This window comes from Poecile atricapillus, chromosome 6 (assembly GCF_030490865.1).
Source record: "Poecile atricapillus isolate bPoeAtr1 chromosome 6, bPoeAtr1.hap1, whole genome shotgun sequence".
NCBI lineage: Eukaryota > Metazoa > Chordata > Aves > Passeriformes > Paridae > Poecile > Poecile atricapillus.
In genome coordinates, this window is record NC_081254.1 from 9,078,450 (window position 1) to 9,095,595 (window position 17,146).

The following is a 17,146-nucleotide window of genomic DNA, read 5'->3' on the forward strand; positions in this document are numbered from 1 at the left end:
CCCCTGGGGACTCTCTGGGGTGGGAAGATCTCTGTGAATCCTTCCTGCTTTTGCACAGGTTGTCTCGGTTTTAGAAGACAGGTGACTGCTAGGGAGGGCAGGAGCCTCCCTTGGAATGAAAATGTAGACTCCCCCTTCCTCCGAATTATTATAATTCTGAAATCAAGGGCTCTCAGGCAGAGATCTGGGGATAGGAATAACAGTTCTTTACTAGTATTTATAACCAGGCAAACAAACAACAATAACTACAGCATTAACAAGAAAACAGAACCAGGGGCCCCGTGACAGCTTTCTCAGCTGAGACGGGAAGGGATGGAGGAGAGGCTTTGTTTCACAAACCCCTTTGGGCAGTCAGTCCCGGTGCTCCTGCAGGGCTCTGAGGAACAGTCGGCTGGAACAGCAGGGATGAGCAGAGATCCTGGGCTGGTGGATGAGGTGGATCAGCAGCTCCACGGCGGTGCCTGGCACTGCCACATGTCCTGGCTGGACTAGGGGTGCGAGACCCACAAACGAAGAGGGAAGAAGGAAAAGAAGAAGCAGCAGCTCCGTCTGGGTGATGGTGAATTCCCTTCTCTCCACAGCAACAGCTTTCAGCGAAGTGTCCTCCTCTGAAGCTGAAGAAGCCCCCCGAACTGTCCTCGCCCTCCCTTTTTCCTGCCCCCTTCCCCCCCTGGGCCCAACCGAACTCTTTGTTTCTCAAGTACCCACCAAGTACCCGCACTCAGGTTTTTTCCCCCCACAACTAATGGGTAAAAATTCCACAGGCGAGCCAGAACTAAAAGAAGGACACTTAATGCCGAACACAGGTACAGGACAGCTCTCCCTGCACAGGAAGAGCTGCATCATTTTGCAGGGAATGCAATTGAGTGTCACCAGTCCTGCAGTCTGTAAGACATCCAACAGGACTCTGAAACAGCCTCAACCAGGTTTGACCACTCACACACGTACTGCTTATCTTCCAATGACTCCCTCAGGCTGCTCTGTTGAGGAAGGTACTCACCAGCTTTGCTCCGCCTACCTTTTGGCTGGCCGAGGACAGCAAAGTCCAAGCATGCAGAGGTGATTTTTGGCCTGCTGAGCCCAGTGCAGCTCTGGCAGGTGCTGCAGCTCCCACAGATGCACAGCCCTGCTCTTCTCAGCTCTCCAGGGTAGGAAATGTAATGAGCTGTAGATTGATGTCTGCTTTAATGGGGTTTTTTATCTGCTCAAGGGGCTCTCTTTGCTTGCTTGCTTGTAGGCATAGCAAGGTTTGTTTTGTGGAAGCTATTTGTTAAGAAGATAGGAGGAATAAGAAATAAAAAAATGACTGTATCCAAAGATTATTGGTTGATTACCTCAAGATAATTGGGTAATCAAGTTAAAGACTTGCTTTCCATTCTGCTTAGGCCTCCAGTATGTCTGATGGTGAGGACATGATTTAATGTCAGTGCAGGCATTGCTGGGCAGAATTTTCCTGTTAATAGAACAGATAGTTCCTCTGTAGCTGAACAGAGGGGCAAGGAGGCTGTTTCCTGGGAGTTTGTAAAAATCCATGAAATTATTCACCTTCAGTTTTTTCTGCTACTTAATTGGCAAATGGCAAGGCACTACAATAGGTGCTGTAGGGCTCGAGGAAGTGTTCTGTGCCTTGCACTGAGTGGGAGTACAGGGAGCACATGTGCCATGCATCTGTAAAAGGCAGGCACTTGTTGCAGCTGTAGGGGTAGGATTCAATGGCTTTTGTTTTGACATTGCACACCTGCCCAGCCCATTAATGCAGAGACTTGGCCAGGGAGTGTCATCCTAGAACTACATTCTCCCTTGTGCTTCAAAAGATTGTTTCCTTAAATCTGGTACCCAGACACTGAACAGATATCCAGCAGTCTAATCCACTGCACTTTCATCCCTTCTAAGCTGCTTTTCAGTCCCTGTCAGTCTTCCCATGCAAAGCAGTCAAGCAAAAGAACTTGCCACATGACGCTGGGGGTGTGAAGAGCTTCAAGTTCCCAGGTAACCTGGGGAAAGGTTCATGGATGAGAAGTTTACTGAGAGTTAATAAATGCATAGAAAAACATGCCTAACTGAGCAATTTCCAAAGTTGAACAAATAGCTGGGGGGTTGCAGAAGAGCTGTTGCTAACTGCTCATGCTGTTCTTTGTTTCTCTGGGTATCAGGTTTTGGCCACTCTCAGACAGTGTAAGGGACAGACAAATCATTGGTCTGACCTAGTAGTGCTCATCTCTTTGCTCTAGAAGTGCTGGGATGAAGAATTCAGTGCAAGAGAGAGGCTCTTCCCAGATAACCATGTGCTTCTTTGCAATGAGCCTACCTAAGAACCCAACATATTATCAAACAGTTACATGCTGATCACCTTCCATTACTGAAAGTTCTTGTGATACTCTAATGCTATTGTTGTAAATACTAATTGTAAATCCAGGTGACACTGATGGCAGCAGCTTAACACACAGCAGTTCAGTGTGCTTTCACTGCACCACTTGCACTGAATGGAATTATTGCACATTCACTAAGCCACATCTTGGCAAGCTGTCCAGCATCCACAAGCGCCCATAACCACTCCAGCACACTTTTCACCTCCTGAATCCAGAAGTTGTACCAGACTGGTCTTTGGATTCTTATTTCTATTATTTAGCAGAGTTGAAACAGAAGTGGTTTTGCCAGGGTCATGCAAACTATCAAGATCTGCCCCTAATCTCTCCTTTCCTTTAGGTACACAACTGATCATAATCAATGCTTGAATGGACTGTGAGGTGTAAGCTACAGGCTCAACTGCTCTCTCTGTGAATGCTTCAACAGCTATTTTCTTTCAGGGACACATAAGTATAAGACAGATCCCTTTAAATTCCCTTTTGGCCTCAATTGCAATACCTTGGGACTAAAATCCAGCCACCACATTTTCCCGCTGTCCCTTCAGCAGTCAGCTACACCATCATCTTCTGATTTAGCATCAGCTAAGTGAAGCACTAACCAAGTCAAAACCATTTGACATGGGCACTTGGCATTTCCTGAGCATCCTCATTCTTTGACAAGGCTTTAACTGGGCACAGGAAGGGCAGACCTGCACAACCTCCATATTAGTTCTGAGTTCTGTGTTCTGCAGGAAGCCAGCAGGTTCCTCAAGAAGAGTCAGCCCTTCTAGACCGTCAAGAAAGCAAGCATCTGTAGTTCATGGAAGGCTGTGTTCAGCCTGATGTGGAAACTGGAGAACCCCAAACTTTTGGAAGGTGGAAAGGCTCTTGGGGAGTAACTAAACATTCTATTAGCATGAAAGTCGGATGGGATCAAATGAAACTAGCACAAGGCAGATTCACAACCAAGAGCTCCTCTTCACACCAGTGTTAGCTGAGCTGCAAAATTTCTTGCCAAAGAACACGGGCTGGAAGCTTACACAGCTCCCAAAAGAAACCATTAGGGAAAAAAACCCTATCAAATACAGATCATCACCTCTACTTCAGAACTTAAGCCCAAGGCATTGAAAGCTGGGAATACACTACAAATATAATTTTGTACTTACCTCTGTTTTATACTTCCTGGAGCATCTGCTGTTGGCCACTGTCAGAAGGAGGAACCAGGGCAGAGCAGACCTTTGTTCATCTGCTTGTGGCTGTTCCTGAGATTGTGATTAAGGGTCTCTCTCCTGCCTCACTACAAAGACCTAAACCTGCTGTTCACCTCCCTGTGCTGCAGCAGAGTCTCCTGTATTTGTACAGGTTGAGGTTCTATTGGGTGTCAGTTCAGGAGCTCATCACTTGCCTGATGGCAAGTACAGGTTCAGCCAATGAAAGGGGAAAGCAAAGTGATTTATCCTTCTATTCCTTCTATCTATTCCTGGAATATTGTAGTGTTTCTGTATTGTTGTGTGCCAAAGAGGTCAGATCCATGAGGTAACTGTGGAACTGAAAGACTGCTCCTTTGAGCACAGGAGCCACACCCAGGCATCAGCTCCTGGGAGTGAGACATACTAGTCCTGCCCAATATTCTTAATGATGAAATCTGGCCTGAGACTTCAGTGAACGCTGGTTTTTGTTCTGCATGATGCTAAATCATATGGGCATACACAGCACAAATAGCATCTGCCACAGATTTTAAATAATCTTGAATAATTTTGCCCTAACCAAGCACCCTAAATTATGCTGTAGATTATGCTCTTGTGATCCCCAGGGTCACCTACACTTCCCTGTTCTCTAGGAATCCCTTTTGCCCTTTGGGAATTAATCTGTTTCCAATTCTAGAGATGCACAGTAGCATATAAACAAAAGAAATCCCTGCTGTGAGCAGTGATAGTAGAGAAAAAGGGAGATATGTCTTGCCTTGAGTATGGCCCTGAGCCTATTGCTGACTGCAGAGAACCAAGGTAAATATGTGTCCAGCATCACTTCTGCCATCAGCCTTGCTTCTTCCTCACTTGGCTGATTTTCACAGGCAAAGCACAGTCACTTAGTGTGATACACATTCCTTCTATTGCACTGGGAATAATCCTTCATTGCTATAAGCTTTTTCAATTTTCTTAAGTCCTTTTACTACTTTGCCAGCATAGCATAATTTATTTTGTTGAGTGGTTTATATATTGAAGGGTGTGAAGTTGTGTTTATGTGTCTCTGATGAGTTCTTTCCTGACTAGTGGATCAATGTTGTGGTGTTTTTTTACTGTAGCTTTCTGCTTTCACAGTGCAATTTTTCACCTAGAAATGAGACTTCAGACCTGCTGACTTCTGCCACTTCACACCTGTTCAATTCTCAACTCCAACAGACACAGTAGAGCCTGGCACCTTCCCTGTAGTGGGAGCTTCTCCCTTTTGTCCAGAGTAGCTGAGGGCCCTTTAAACAGCAAACTGCAACTGTCCCTCTGAGGTGCTGTCCTTTGGTTTTCTGGCTCCATGCCCTTAGTTTAAGTCACATCTGTTTTTCCATGTATTTCTTATATATAGTTTTAGAAGTTGAAACTCTGTCTACTCTTGCCTTTAAAATTGAACTGTTTCTTTCCTCTCCATACATTCTTCTCCCTCTTGGAACATAAGCTTTTTATAAACTATAAGGTGTGGGCAATGAGTGTGATTAAATCTAGCTCTGTGTGTGCTCACATCAGAGCACACCTAAAGTTACACTTGTTTTTGTGCAAGTGCCATCAGTGACTGAGGGCTTGTGCAGCACCTCAGGTAGGACAGAACAAGGCACAGTCACAGCCATCAGACACTGCCCAGTCCTCACTATTTTTTGTGAAAGGATGAAGAGGCAACACACTCCTCCCAGATAGGCTGATAAACAGATTTCAGTCACAGCACATCACTTGATCTGGTATAAATACCTTTGGGAAGTGCCCAGGTTCAGCTGAGAGCCATGTTTATGTGAAGCTTAGGACCAGGGTTTTTTAACAGAGACTCAGACTTTAGCGAGAACATCTATAGGTGGGAGTCAGGCCAGCTGGGATGGACAGGGGACAGGCTTTGACTGGTCACACAGGAGAGGCACCAACTTAAGGCTGTGGAAAGCAGGATGCCAGGAGGGAAAACATCTAGCTAAGTTACAGTGAGAAGAACAGGATCATGGGAATTATGTTAATGTCATTCCATATTAAGCAATGTTTCTATTTCTTGTTTTTGATTGGTTGGATACATTTTCCATATATAGTTATGTTTCCAGTTCTTGTTTTTCATTGGACCCTGTACCCTCAACCCTACTATATATATTACTATGTTTGTCCCATTGTTCTGTCTTCTGAGGTTGATCCCATACTGTGCATGGCTTATGTTCCTCTATTATTTTATGCGTTATTAAAGTTCTTTATTTTCAGGCAACCCAGTTGTACCCATCCCTATTTAATTTTTCCACTCAACCCCCGGTTGGTCTGGTCCCAGAGTCACGCAGATGCCAGTGCAACACTTATATTTGTCAATGGAGTATATATGGAGTCTATTGTTATTAAACTAATCTGGTTAACAAAACCCACAGCTTTTGCTAAAGACAGATTCAGAGGATTTAAAGTTCAGGGAGAATAGCACCTTCTGTCCTTGCCCTGCCTCATTGGCATCCTTTTCAGCCCTTGGTAGTACTGTGACACTTACTGCCATTTGGACTAGTAGGAAGAAAAAGGAAAATAATATTTAAAGGAGGCTGAAGTGTTCATGGTAGGAAACAAGAGGTTAAACCAGGCCTTGTTATTAGATGCAGAATCATCCTCAGGAGCAGATTCACCTTAGCTGAGAAGGGTCTTTGCAAGCCTCATGCACGCACTCAGCTCCAGGTCCTCCCCCTTATCCCATCACAATCTAACCTCCAGCTGCAGGGAAGTACTGGAGCAACTCTTTAGGCAGGGCCACAGGTGAGTCATTAGGACAACCTTCACACCCTTCCCTTTGGATGAGTGCCACCTGCACAGATGGCTTCCTCTTAGCTCTGCTTTCTGCTGAATTGTAGGTATTGGAGCCTGCCTCAGATGAAATCTGCCTTTCCACTGCTAATTAGAAAAGAGCTGTGGTTGTGAAAGAGCATCATATTCCTTCAGAAATAGAAGGCTCCCTTCCTGTTTTGAAATATTTTACCTGCTTATTGCAAGGGTTTTGAGGACTGCCAGGAGAAGAGGAAGAAGTGCCAAACAAAAAATGCATTACAACATCTAAAGAGGGTAAATGAAAATCTGAATGGGCTGTTGGAAGCCTAATTCAAGCAATTGCAGTAGCTGATCATTAACTTTTCCATAGTTGAGCAGGCAGTGCTATAAAAGCATATTACTAAGATTAATTAATTAGCACCACAACACCTCTTTTAAGTAGGTCGATTATCTCCCTGAATAAGAAAAAAGTAATAGAAAAGCACTCTATGGAAGTTAATTGGAAATACATGAGCTGCACAGAGCCCTACACCTACTTGTCCTCGCTCATTGTATAAAGCTACAACAATTCCCTTTTACAGCTTTGAGCAAAGCATTTGCTCTGCTATTAGTGACCAGCTGGGATTTGTGGTCAAGATTTCATACATGGCAGTTCATCCCTATAGTTATTAGATGTTTTTCTACTTATTCGTTAATTAAACACCTCTTTCTTTAGCATAATAGACTATATTAAACTACAGCAGCAGGGAGCAGTGACTGAAGTCCAAAGATAGTGGAAATTTACAACTATTTTCCTAGCAGGGGCATCCAGCAGTGTTATGAACTAGTATAAGCCAACCTCAGCAAAAGCCAGCTGAAGTCCTGGATGCCAGAACTCAACAGAAGAAGCTGTAAGGAGCCCTTAGTTCAGTGTACAAGCAAACATACAGGTTAAACAAACACAGACCTAAACTACTAAGAGAGGGCAACCACTGAAGTGCCATGGGATGGAAGATTTTATGCACATCGTTCCTATAGGTTTTGGAAGATAAAAATCTCTTTCTCCAGTTTACACTTCATATATAATAGAAGAAAAAGCCCCATTTAAGCCCAAGAAGCATGAAGCAGTTTACCTTCTGCTTTTTTTACCTCTGATCACTCTTCTCTCACCCTCTAGCAACAAGCTCTGACTGAGCACCTCTGCTGCTCCTTCAGTTTTTATAGCCTTTGCAGCCCCTCCCCTCCTCTTGCTCCTTCCCGGGGCTTTAGTTCAGTGGGCTTTAACTTACTAAGTGCAGCATAGGTTTTAATTGTTATATCCATCTTTTTCTGCTGAAATTGTGTTCTACTAAGTGCAATAATGTCTTGCTTTCATTTTAGAAGGAAAAGAATTTGAATGAAAAGTATTTTTACATCATAGTGTAAACCTACTTATAAGCTTTGACATATTTTTCTTTTGTGGAGTCATCTGCTACAGCCCTATCTAAAATGTGGAACTTGGAGCTCAAGGAGGGTATCTCCTCAGAGGATCTTGAAGAAGAAAGGTAAGAATTCTGCTGATCACAAGAGATAGTGGTGTTTAATCCTTTTGTGTGTGCTGCTGCTTCACTTTCAGTCTGCAGCTGAATTTTTCCTGAAATTGTAACCTTTCTTCCTTGGTTCCATCAGGCAGCAAGGTGTGAGGAAAGATTTCAGTGTTTCAGTCTTCTTGTCCTATGCACAATAGAAGGCAAACACTCCTCTGTGTCTGCTCCCTGACCTCTCATAGATGTGAGAGGTTCACTCCTTCCTCTGAGAAGCCTTTCTTTGCTGCTATATCTGCCCATGTCATACACACTGCATTTGGTGACGGCTTGTGGATTTGAAGGGAATAGGTGCACGTGACTAAATATATGAAGAAATTACTGGGGATACTTGCATGCTTTGGATGTGTCCATCTGAGAATCTCTGGAGCTGTGTGTTTTCTTCAGCATGATGAAGCTCTTGAGGATGCTCTGCCAATCTGTTCTGTGTCCCAGGTAAACACTCCTAGTGCTGTAATTTTACCTGCTGTAGGAGAGATGCCTCCTGCCAGGAAAGCGATGGGTGTTTTATAAAACCAATGTGGGTCTGTTCCCATCACCTGTTTCTGCCAACCCCTGTTACTGCAAACAGAGTTTTGCTTATTGTGGAAGTGACCTCCCAAGCCCACTGCTGTTGGACATGGGACAAGCCCAGGTGGGCCTTGGGATTGACCTGTTCCCATCAACAGAGAGCTCTGGGGTCTCTGCACACAGATGGGGACAGCTGAGCCAAACCTCACACCCTCCCCTCTGAGCCCTTGCAGGGGGCCGGTGTGGCATGTGGAATTTTTTGAGGTGCTTTGCGCAAGGCAGTGGTTGTGTTCTTCCAGCAGATCCAGGCTGACAAGCTACAATCAAGTACAGCTGGTTCTTATAACAGTGGGACTATTTATCTTGCAGTCCCTCTGTGTGGCCTAGAAACTTTAAAATCACAGAATCCCAGAATATGATGAGTTGGAAGGGATGCACAAGGGTCATCGAGTCCAACTCCAGGCCCTGCACAGCACCACCCCAAGAATCATATCATATACCCAAGAGCATGTATCTTGAACTCTGTCAGGCTTGGTGCTGTGACCACTTCTCTGAAACAAGAAGCCTTTTAAATTAGAGCAAACACGCTGATAACCTCATGTAGCCACAGGACATTAAGCCTCCAGTATTGATGTCTCACTTTGATTCATTTATCTGGTCAGAAGGTCTTACGGAGCCAATTGAGATCATATAGATCATAATTTTATAGCCAGAAATTATTAAAATAATAAAAACAATAAAGTAACAATAATAAACCTTCACCTACTTTAATGACAAATCTTTATGACTCCCTGTGGTAGTTCAGCATGTAGGAAAAAAAGTGGGAAATATCCATGGAAGTGACTCCTCAGAGAGGCTGCTGGGAGTTTCTTCTCTGCTTGAGATCAGGCCAATAAACTAGCCAGTTGTGAGATTGACAGCATTTTGGACCACTGAAAAGTGAGATCACCTTTGTGAATACCACCTTTTAAACCCAAACCTGGGAACCCCTTCTCTTTGTTTTGTGGCCTTTCTGGAAAGGTATCAGAGCTCAGGTGTGGCTGGGCCCACTCTCCCCCACAGCCTAAGCAGCCTGAGGGGGGGAGGCTGGGCCAGAATCCAGCAGCTCCCGGGCAGGGGATGGAGACTGAGGGGATTCCCCTGGCCCCAGGCCAGGCCAGGCTCTCCCATGGGCCCTCCTGGGAAACCCTCTGGGTCCCGTTCCAGTGGGGTGGCTGAAGCCCTTCCCAGGGGGACCCCTGGCCGTGGGCTGGGCTAAGCCATGGCTGCTGACATCTCACCAATATCCTCTTGCTCACCCCCACACACACATAGCCCACACAGACGGCTCCAGGCTGAGGACCGTCCCTGTCCAGTCTGGGCTGAGAGAGACACCTGAACTCTGACACCATGAAGGCCTGGACAGCTTGGGCCAGATTTAACCTTTTCACTACACAGAGGAGACCTGCAGACTTAATCCCCTCTCCAGAGAGAGGAAAGTAGGAGTGATCAATGCGTAAAGAGACAAAGTGAAACATCAAGGTCAGTAAGAGCAAGAAGTCAAGCCTCAGATGGAAGAATGAGGAGATGCTTTAATAAGCTGAAATAGTCTTTTCACAGAGCCGTGGAGAGTGACAATAATGTTCTAAAAAACTCCTGTAATTCATGAAAGATCACTGGGAGGAATGAAGTATTCAAACTGTAGATCTGAGCAAAGGCATCCATTGATGAAGCCAAGCAGATGTTGAAGTAGCTGTGATCCTATGAGAGGCTGAGATGCTTGAACAGAGAGGGAGAAGTGAGAGTTGATGAAGACCCTTTGCCCCAAGGAAGAAGAGAATCTCTGTTCCCAGAGATGATAACAGAAACAGATGAAGCGAACCTTTGCCTTTAAATAACTCATCCTTCAAAAAAATACCCCTTGAGTTCATGGCCCATGAACACACCTGAGTGGCATGAAAATGGGAGGAGGGCATGATGGCAGAGATTTTTCTGGGCAGCAAGAAAACTGTTTCTTGTGGAGAACTCTCCATGGAATGACAAGAGAAAACTCCTCTCCCTACAGAGAATTATGAAAAAGACTATTGTATAGTTGCTTCTGGTTTAACATGCCAGGTTTTGTCTCTATGTTGGCAGTAGGGAGAGGAAACAGGTTTGGGTTGAGGGGAGAAAAGGTTTCTGGAGGTTTTATTCTGGTTTCTTATTTCTTGTAGTTATGTTAATAAACTTTCTTTATTCCTTTTATGTTTTAAGCCTGTTTTTCCCTTCTCCTAATCCATATCTCACAGCAAAGAATAAGTACTTGGGTGATTTTGGATAGAGCTAAAACCACCACTCTCCCATAGCCTGAAACTTTTCTGTGAGTCCCATGCTTTTTTCCCATAGTCCCAAGTGTAAAATCTGAAAATCTGACTCAAACTCTTCAATAGGTGAAAGTCTTTCTGGGCCCTTAAAAGAGAATTCACTGAATAGAAAAATATTTCCTTTGGAAGCCAATTTATTAAAATGGCAAGGTCAAGCACTGTCAAAACCATGGCAAATGCTTTGAGCCTGTCACTTTGAAATTGTAAGGCCAGATGGTGAGAAATTTCTTCACCTGAAGAAATCTTCTTCAAAGATTTCTTGCTGGTCAGGGAACTTTCTGAATGTTCAGTTACTTAGACCAGACTAGTTTTGGGGTGTTTTTAAGGTATATTTTCTGTAAGCTTGGATTACTTTTCATTTGTTGTAGGCTAATAACACATATCCCCTAGGACAGGCCAGCTGCTTGAAGGTAGTATCATGTCCCAGAATAACCTTTCCATTTGACCATGCCTTTGATAAATCAAGGAAGCCTGTAACCTTATTCCTTGTTCCTCCTCAATCTTGGCAAGCAATTGTAAAGCAGTGGCACGTTAGTTTTGATTTGTTTGGTTGTTTTTTCCCCAGGAGACCTGAAGTAACAGAATCAGTACAGGGCTTAAAATCCAGACAGCAGGACAATCCCTGTCCTAACACAAGGAATGACTGCAGAATAACTAGTGCTGGTTGTGGTTTGGCTACTGAACTGAAAACTGCCTGGGGTATGCCCTTAACATGCTCTGAGACTGTTCAGAATTTTGGGGATTTGTTTATCTGGTTGCTGCTGAAGAAGCTTTCCTTCCTCTGGTATTTTAAAGGCATGTGTTGTGACCTGTCACTTGCTAGATTTGTTTGATGTGAAACTGGAGTCTGGCCATGGAAAAGCACACTGCAGGAATGTGTTTATTTTGCTCTCTGCTGGAGATAACACTAGTTTCCAGTTTTCTTGACTTAGTTTCAGCTGAGTGTTGTGTTGTAATAATCAAATTCAGGAGGAAAAGTGGCATGTGAGGTCTACCAATGGAAGGCCCAGAGCCTGCAACTTTGCTTTAGCTTCTCTCAGGCAAACAGCCACATTCACACAAAACTAATTCCAGAAATGGTGCTGGAAACACCAAAGTTCAAATTCCCATCTATGTCCATCATCCCTAGGCATAAAGGCACATCTGTTGAGCCTGTTGCTTTCATTAGCTGGGAGATACTCCCATATTTCAAAACATCAAATGGATTTCAAGGCCAGTTACTCCTACCCTACGAATTAAAGAAATCAAATCAAACAAGCAATGGAACCAAAACAAAACAATTTTTTAATGCTGCTTGGCTGCAGAGAGATTGTCAAACACAATCATTTGCTTTGCAAATGCTCCTTGTTTAAAGTAACTGTTACATGTATGCAGAGTACTCACAGTTCAAATGACAATATAAAGGTGTTGAGACCTAATTAAAACAGTTGATTCTTGTTCAAAGCTTGAAGAAGGGAAAACCTACACAAGCACTGCTTTTTGTTATCTATAAACTTGTCTTTTTCTAAGTCAGGGTTATTCATAACTAAGAAAACATTAAATGAAAAAATTATTTTACATAAATTAATAAAATGCTATGTGTAATTTTTTCATTACACCTGTTTTGGGTTGCAATGCAAGATGTAGCCAGAAGTATATATTCTATTACCATCTGTTGAAACCAGGCAGGTGGGGCAGTGTTCTTTATCTCTTCCATGACCCATCCTCTCTCCAAGGGGATATCTTCTTTTAATGGGCCATCCAGTCTCACTACATGACTGATAAAATTGCATCATCCCATTGTGAAATGCTCCAGCCAGTGGGGAGGAGCCCAGCCTTCCTACCTGGATATAACCAAAGACTCAGAACACCACAGGCAGCCTTTCTCCACTGGATTCCCAGAGAGAAACAGGACCCATCTACAGCACTAGACCTCCAGAGGAAAACTACACCCTTCTGCAGGATCATTGCTTCAACAGAACCACATCTGTCACTCCAGGAAGACTGCAGCCACCATTTAATTGGACTGCTACCAACAGGGTGTCAGGTTGTATTCTGACTCTGTCAGTGGGTTTGGTTTTTTGTTTTTTGTATTACTGCATTTTTACTTTTATTTTCCTAGTAAAGAACTGTTATTCCTATTCCCATATCTTTGCCTGAGAGCCCCTTGATTTCAAGATTATCATAATTTAGAGCTGGGGGAGTGGTTTACATTTTTCCATTTCAAGGGAGGTTTCTGCTTTCCTTAGCAGACACCTATCTTTTCAAACCAAGACAGCAGCAAACCACAACATCAGAGCTATTTTTATTATTCTTACTGACATGAGAGCAAATTGAACTCTACTGTATTGCTCTAGTTTTTTTTCCTCAAGGGGACCAGTCTAGTTTTAATTGTACATGGCAGTAGCCATCTGATAACTTTAGTTAGAATACATCTAATAATTTTCTAAGAAAAAAAAAATAGCATTCTCCATAGATTTCTTTCATGTAGCTTTTCAGCAAGAAGTTGAGTGCTCTCTTAAGCTCCACCAGCATAGGGTCATTCAAGCACTGCAGTGCCTGTTAGTGTCTCTCCTGCAGCTGACCATGTGTGTGTTTCATTGCATGCCATCCTGAACCTCCTGAACACAAGGTTTACCATTCCTGGTGCAAAGGAGCACATCCTGGCTTATGGTGTGGGGTGCTGGAGATGTGCAGTAAGGGTTAAATCACACTCAGTCCCTGGCTAGGGTTTCCAGGAGTTGAACAGTGATGTATGGGGACCCTCATAAGTTCTCTCTTAACTCTCATTGAGTTAAGGCAACGACAGATTCTGCTAAAGACTTGATTTTTTTTTTTTCGTGCTCAATCGCTGTCTATAAAATTAATGTTACTTATGGAGGTTGATATGTTGATTGATATGTTACGTGATTTTTACATCTCTTTGAAAATCACTGAAGTATAAAGCAGCTGCTTTAATATGTTTTCCCTACTTATCAGGACAGATATAACATATATATATAACAGATATAACATATATATATATAATATATATAACAGAACTTATCAGAGTACTCTCTGACAGGTCTGCATGGCATAAGAGAGGGACACCTGCTGTGTATTTATATTTATTTATAATCTTTTACTATGTGTAAAATTCAATTTTACCTAGACTGTATTGTGAGTACTTGAATGAGAGCTGGGAAATTATTAGTGCATTTTTTCATTTCCAAGAATAACTATCAAAGTACAGCTCCTATACATTAGCACCTGAATTTCTGCCTCAAGTGGCTCAGTGAACAGAATTATTAGTGTAAACATAGGATGGTTATTTAGCTGTACATCACTCTGTACATTGGGAGAAGAAAATCGTACTGCTTCATTACCAGCACTGGGGTGAGTTTTACCAGGTATGTGACTGTATGACCATGGCTCTAAGAGCAGATGGAGTCATCTAGGAAGTATTGGACATAGTTCTACTTTTAGCTTTTGCATTTAGGAGAACACATATCAACAAGGAAAAATAATATTTAAAGTTAGTGTTGAGGACCAGATTCTGGACTGCTATTTATGTGACTATTATTATTACCATTATTTACCAGTAGAGAATCTAGTCAAGCTTATAAAAGGTACTTTAAAAAATGACAGACTACAAAACAAAACCACAGGCCAAATTTTGCACACACGTATCAAATCCCAAATAGAAAACCTGGAGATTAAGCATGCAAACTCCCAAAAAATCCACTGCAAAACTGGCCACTGTAGGCAATTTATAGCAAATTTAGCCTGTTGTAGTTTAACTATACTTACTGGCACTCCTGTGATAGTTGATTTATTAAGCACAATAATTTTGATCATTAATTTCAGTATGAAATGGTGTTTATAGAGGCTTGTGTGCATTAGCCTAAGTGATGCTTCAGTAAAAAGAGAAATCAGTATGACAGTACGGTACTGGACATGTTCGAAGTTTGCAAAATTTAACTGCCCAGATGTTTCATGAAAGGCTTTCAATTCAGATATTATTTTCAGCCTGGCTGCCTACCAGAAAATAAATACCCTTCAATTTTTCATGGAGCCAGGAGAGTCAGTTTTTCTCCTCTTCCCTGCCCCCCTGCAAGGCTGCCAGTACCGAGGTGCCAGAGTGACACCACGTGGCCAAGGGAGAGGCAACACTAACTTTACAAATAATTAAAAAATGTTACTTTTATCCCAAATATACATCAGGACTTTGCATGTCTTGTTGCATTTCTTCAGAAATAATCTTTGGTACAGTTCCATTATTTTATTTTCATACATGTATATATTAAGCCCCAAATACTAAGAAAGAAAATAAAATTTATTTAATTACTGATCTAGGGAAAAGTACCAGATTTACACCATAAAATTAAAAAAATAATAAATAAAAAGAAATTACCTGAAGTCTTTTAAATGTTATTTTACTATTCATGATAATTTCTCTGACAATTTTTAAGAAACTTTTTTTCCTTATAGAAACACAAAATAAGTTAAGCTTTCTTATTCGTTTGTCAATTTTATATGTCCTTCACTGTTTTGGTTCCTTTTTATATCCTTTTGCCCATCACCAAAGGATGCTGAGTAGCTTCCCAGGAATTCAGTAGTTCCAGTACACCTCAGGAAGAGATTCTGAGCTGTGTGAGGTAATTATTAGAAGTTGTAATGCCTCATCCTCAGATGATAGTTTTAAAATCAAAAAAGATCAAGACAAATCTAAGAGAAGAGAGCCCACCTCCTTTCTTGCAGCCAGTGGCTTAATGGATATTTCAGAAACATGTGGATTGTGGGGAGAAAAACTGACAGGTCTTAGGCACATTTGTAAGACAAAATGTTACATGCTCAGAGCCCAGATCAAACACAGTTCAGAGGGAACAGCTGTGGAATATTTACACTCCTGTCCACAGCTTACATGGCAAAGGGTTGAAATGAAGCACACAAAGTCAAGGACTGGTTTGTTTGGTTTTTTTCAAAAAAAGGTTGAGATCCTGTGGGGAAGTTACCAAAGATGACCCACCAAGAGGGACACTAAGAGACACAGTCTTTTCCCTGCCTGCCTTGAACTAGTTAAATCCTTCCTGATCCCCACAGGGGTCTGAAGGCCTGCCAGGCCCTGATCCACTGAGAGAACTTACAGGGGGAGAAAGACTTATCTCTCCTTTCATCCCCCCATGCCACCAGTTGGGAGCATTTTAGAGCTCTCATATGAAAGAGTCAAGATGGGATGCCCTCAGGTGTTAGGTAACCCTCCTCCTTGTCCTTAGTCCCCACTGGAAGCAAGACATGCAAAGCCAGCCTTGGCTAGGCTGCGATGTTCTTCCTCTAATCATTGGCAAGGGGAATGGCCTTAAAAAAAGTCATCTGAGATGCCTCTTAAGGCAATAGGTGAGATAAGAGAGGAGAAAAATAGCACTGAAGGGTAGTTGGAAATGGCAATGAGGAATTTTAATGATACAGGCACAAATTCTCTCCTTTTTTACACAAAAAAACCCCACTCTCTTCTGAAAGACCAACAGTTGGCAGGAAAAGTGGTAGTTGATGTGTCTTGTACAAAGAGGAGTAGACGCAGAGCAAATGAAAAACAGGGAAGCTCTTTCAGTCCCACATGGATCAAAAGGGCCCATGGGCCTTGCTAAGCAAGTCCAAGCTGTCATGGGAAAAACATGTTCCTCAGGCCCAAGGATCTGTGCTGGAAATTACCCAGATCCCTGGTTTTGGCTCTCAGTCAAACACTTTGCCTTGCATTTGGCAGGGTATTTTGTGAGTTGTATGCAGGCTTTTTTAAGAATTCAATCGGTTGTTACTTAAAATAGTTGGGGAAAAAATATTTTTTTAAACATCCCCTCCTAATAGTCTGATCTAAACCCTTCAGAGGTCAGCAGAAAGATTTTGATTACATTCAAAGAACTGAATATAACTATTCCTGTAAAGCCACTAATTATTTCCCAGGGCATAATGCCTGTCAGTTTAGCAATTTGGAGAGACCAGCTCTCACCTCCAATTCTTCCATTAAAGGCAGCCAGCTACCTGTACTGGAGATACATGTTTGAGATCATTCAGTCTATCAGCAGCAGCACCAATAGCCTGCTATTCATTCAAACACAACAAGAATATATTGAAATAGCCAGGCTGAAGTAAAATATGCCCAACAACAGAGGAGAACACCCAGTACCCTGCTGACATTTACACATGAGGAGACAGTGCTTTATACAGGAATACAGTTGGGAACAAAATCAAAAGCCATTACCTGGAATGAATCATTGATGCAGCAGATGTAAAACCAGAGCAAGCTGATGGTCAAAGTAATGAGAAGTTCTTAGATTACTCCATAAATTGATGCACCTTGTCAGAAAATAAGGCAAGTAGCTTACTGGAGAATAAATAGTCAGGCTTAATGAAAGTAAGGCCTGTATATCTGTGTTTCTTTATTCACACTC

At 42.6% G+C, this 17,146-nt stretch overlaps 1 protein-coding gene and 1 long non-coding RNA gene across 12 annotated transcripts in view; one reads left to right on the plus strand and one right to left on the minus strand.

The window, feature by feature from the left end:
* The window catches only part of RHOBTB1 (Rho related BTB domain containing 1), a 66,635-nt gene extending 53,777 nt beyond the window's left edge, over positions 1-12,858 (plus strand). For 9 of the 11 annotated variants that reach the window (XM_058841089.1, XM_058841080.1, XM_058841081.1 and 6 more), the window contains one exon: positions 582-1,064. In XM_058841089.1, the coding sequence (XP_058697072.1) occupies positions 582-1,063 (482 nt within the window). In that variant the 3' untranslated portion in view covers position 1,064. Of the gene's footprint in view, positions 1-372; positions 468-581; positions 1,065-7,768; positions 7,849-7,972 lie in introns of those variants that run through there. The other 2 variants (XM_058841088.1, XM_058841093.1) reach the window with 2 other exon arrangements.
* Positions 419-7,847, minus strand: LOC131580184 (uncharacterized). The gene is made up of 3 exons (XR_009277829.1): positions 7,438-7,847; positions 1,019-5,476; positions 419-488 (listed from the first exon to the last, which is right to left on the minus strand). It is a non-coding gene; the product is annotated as an uncharacterized LOC131580184 (long non-coding RNA).
* Positions 12,859-17,146: the final 4,288 nt, after the last annotated feature.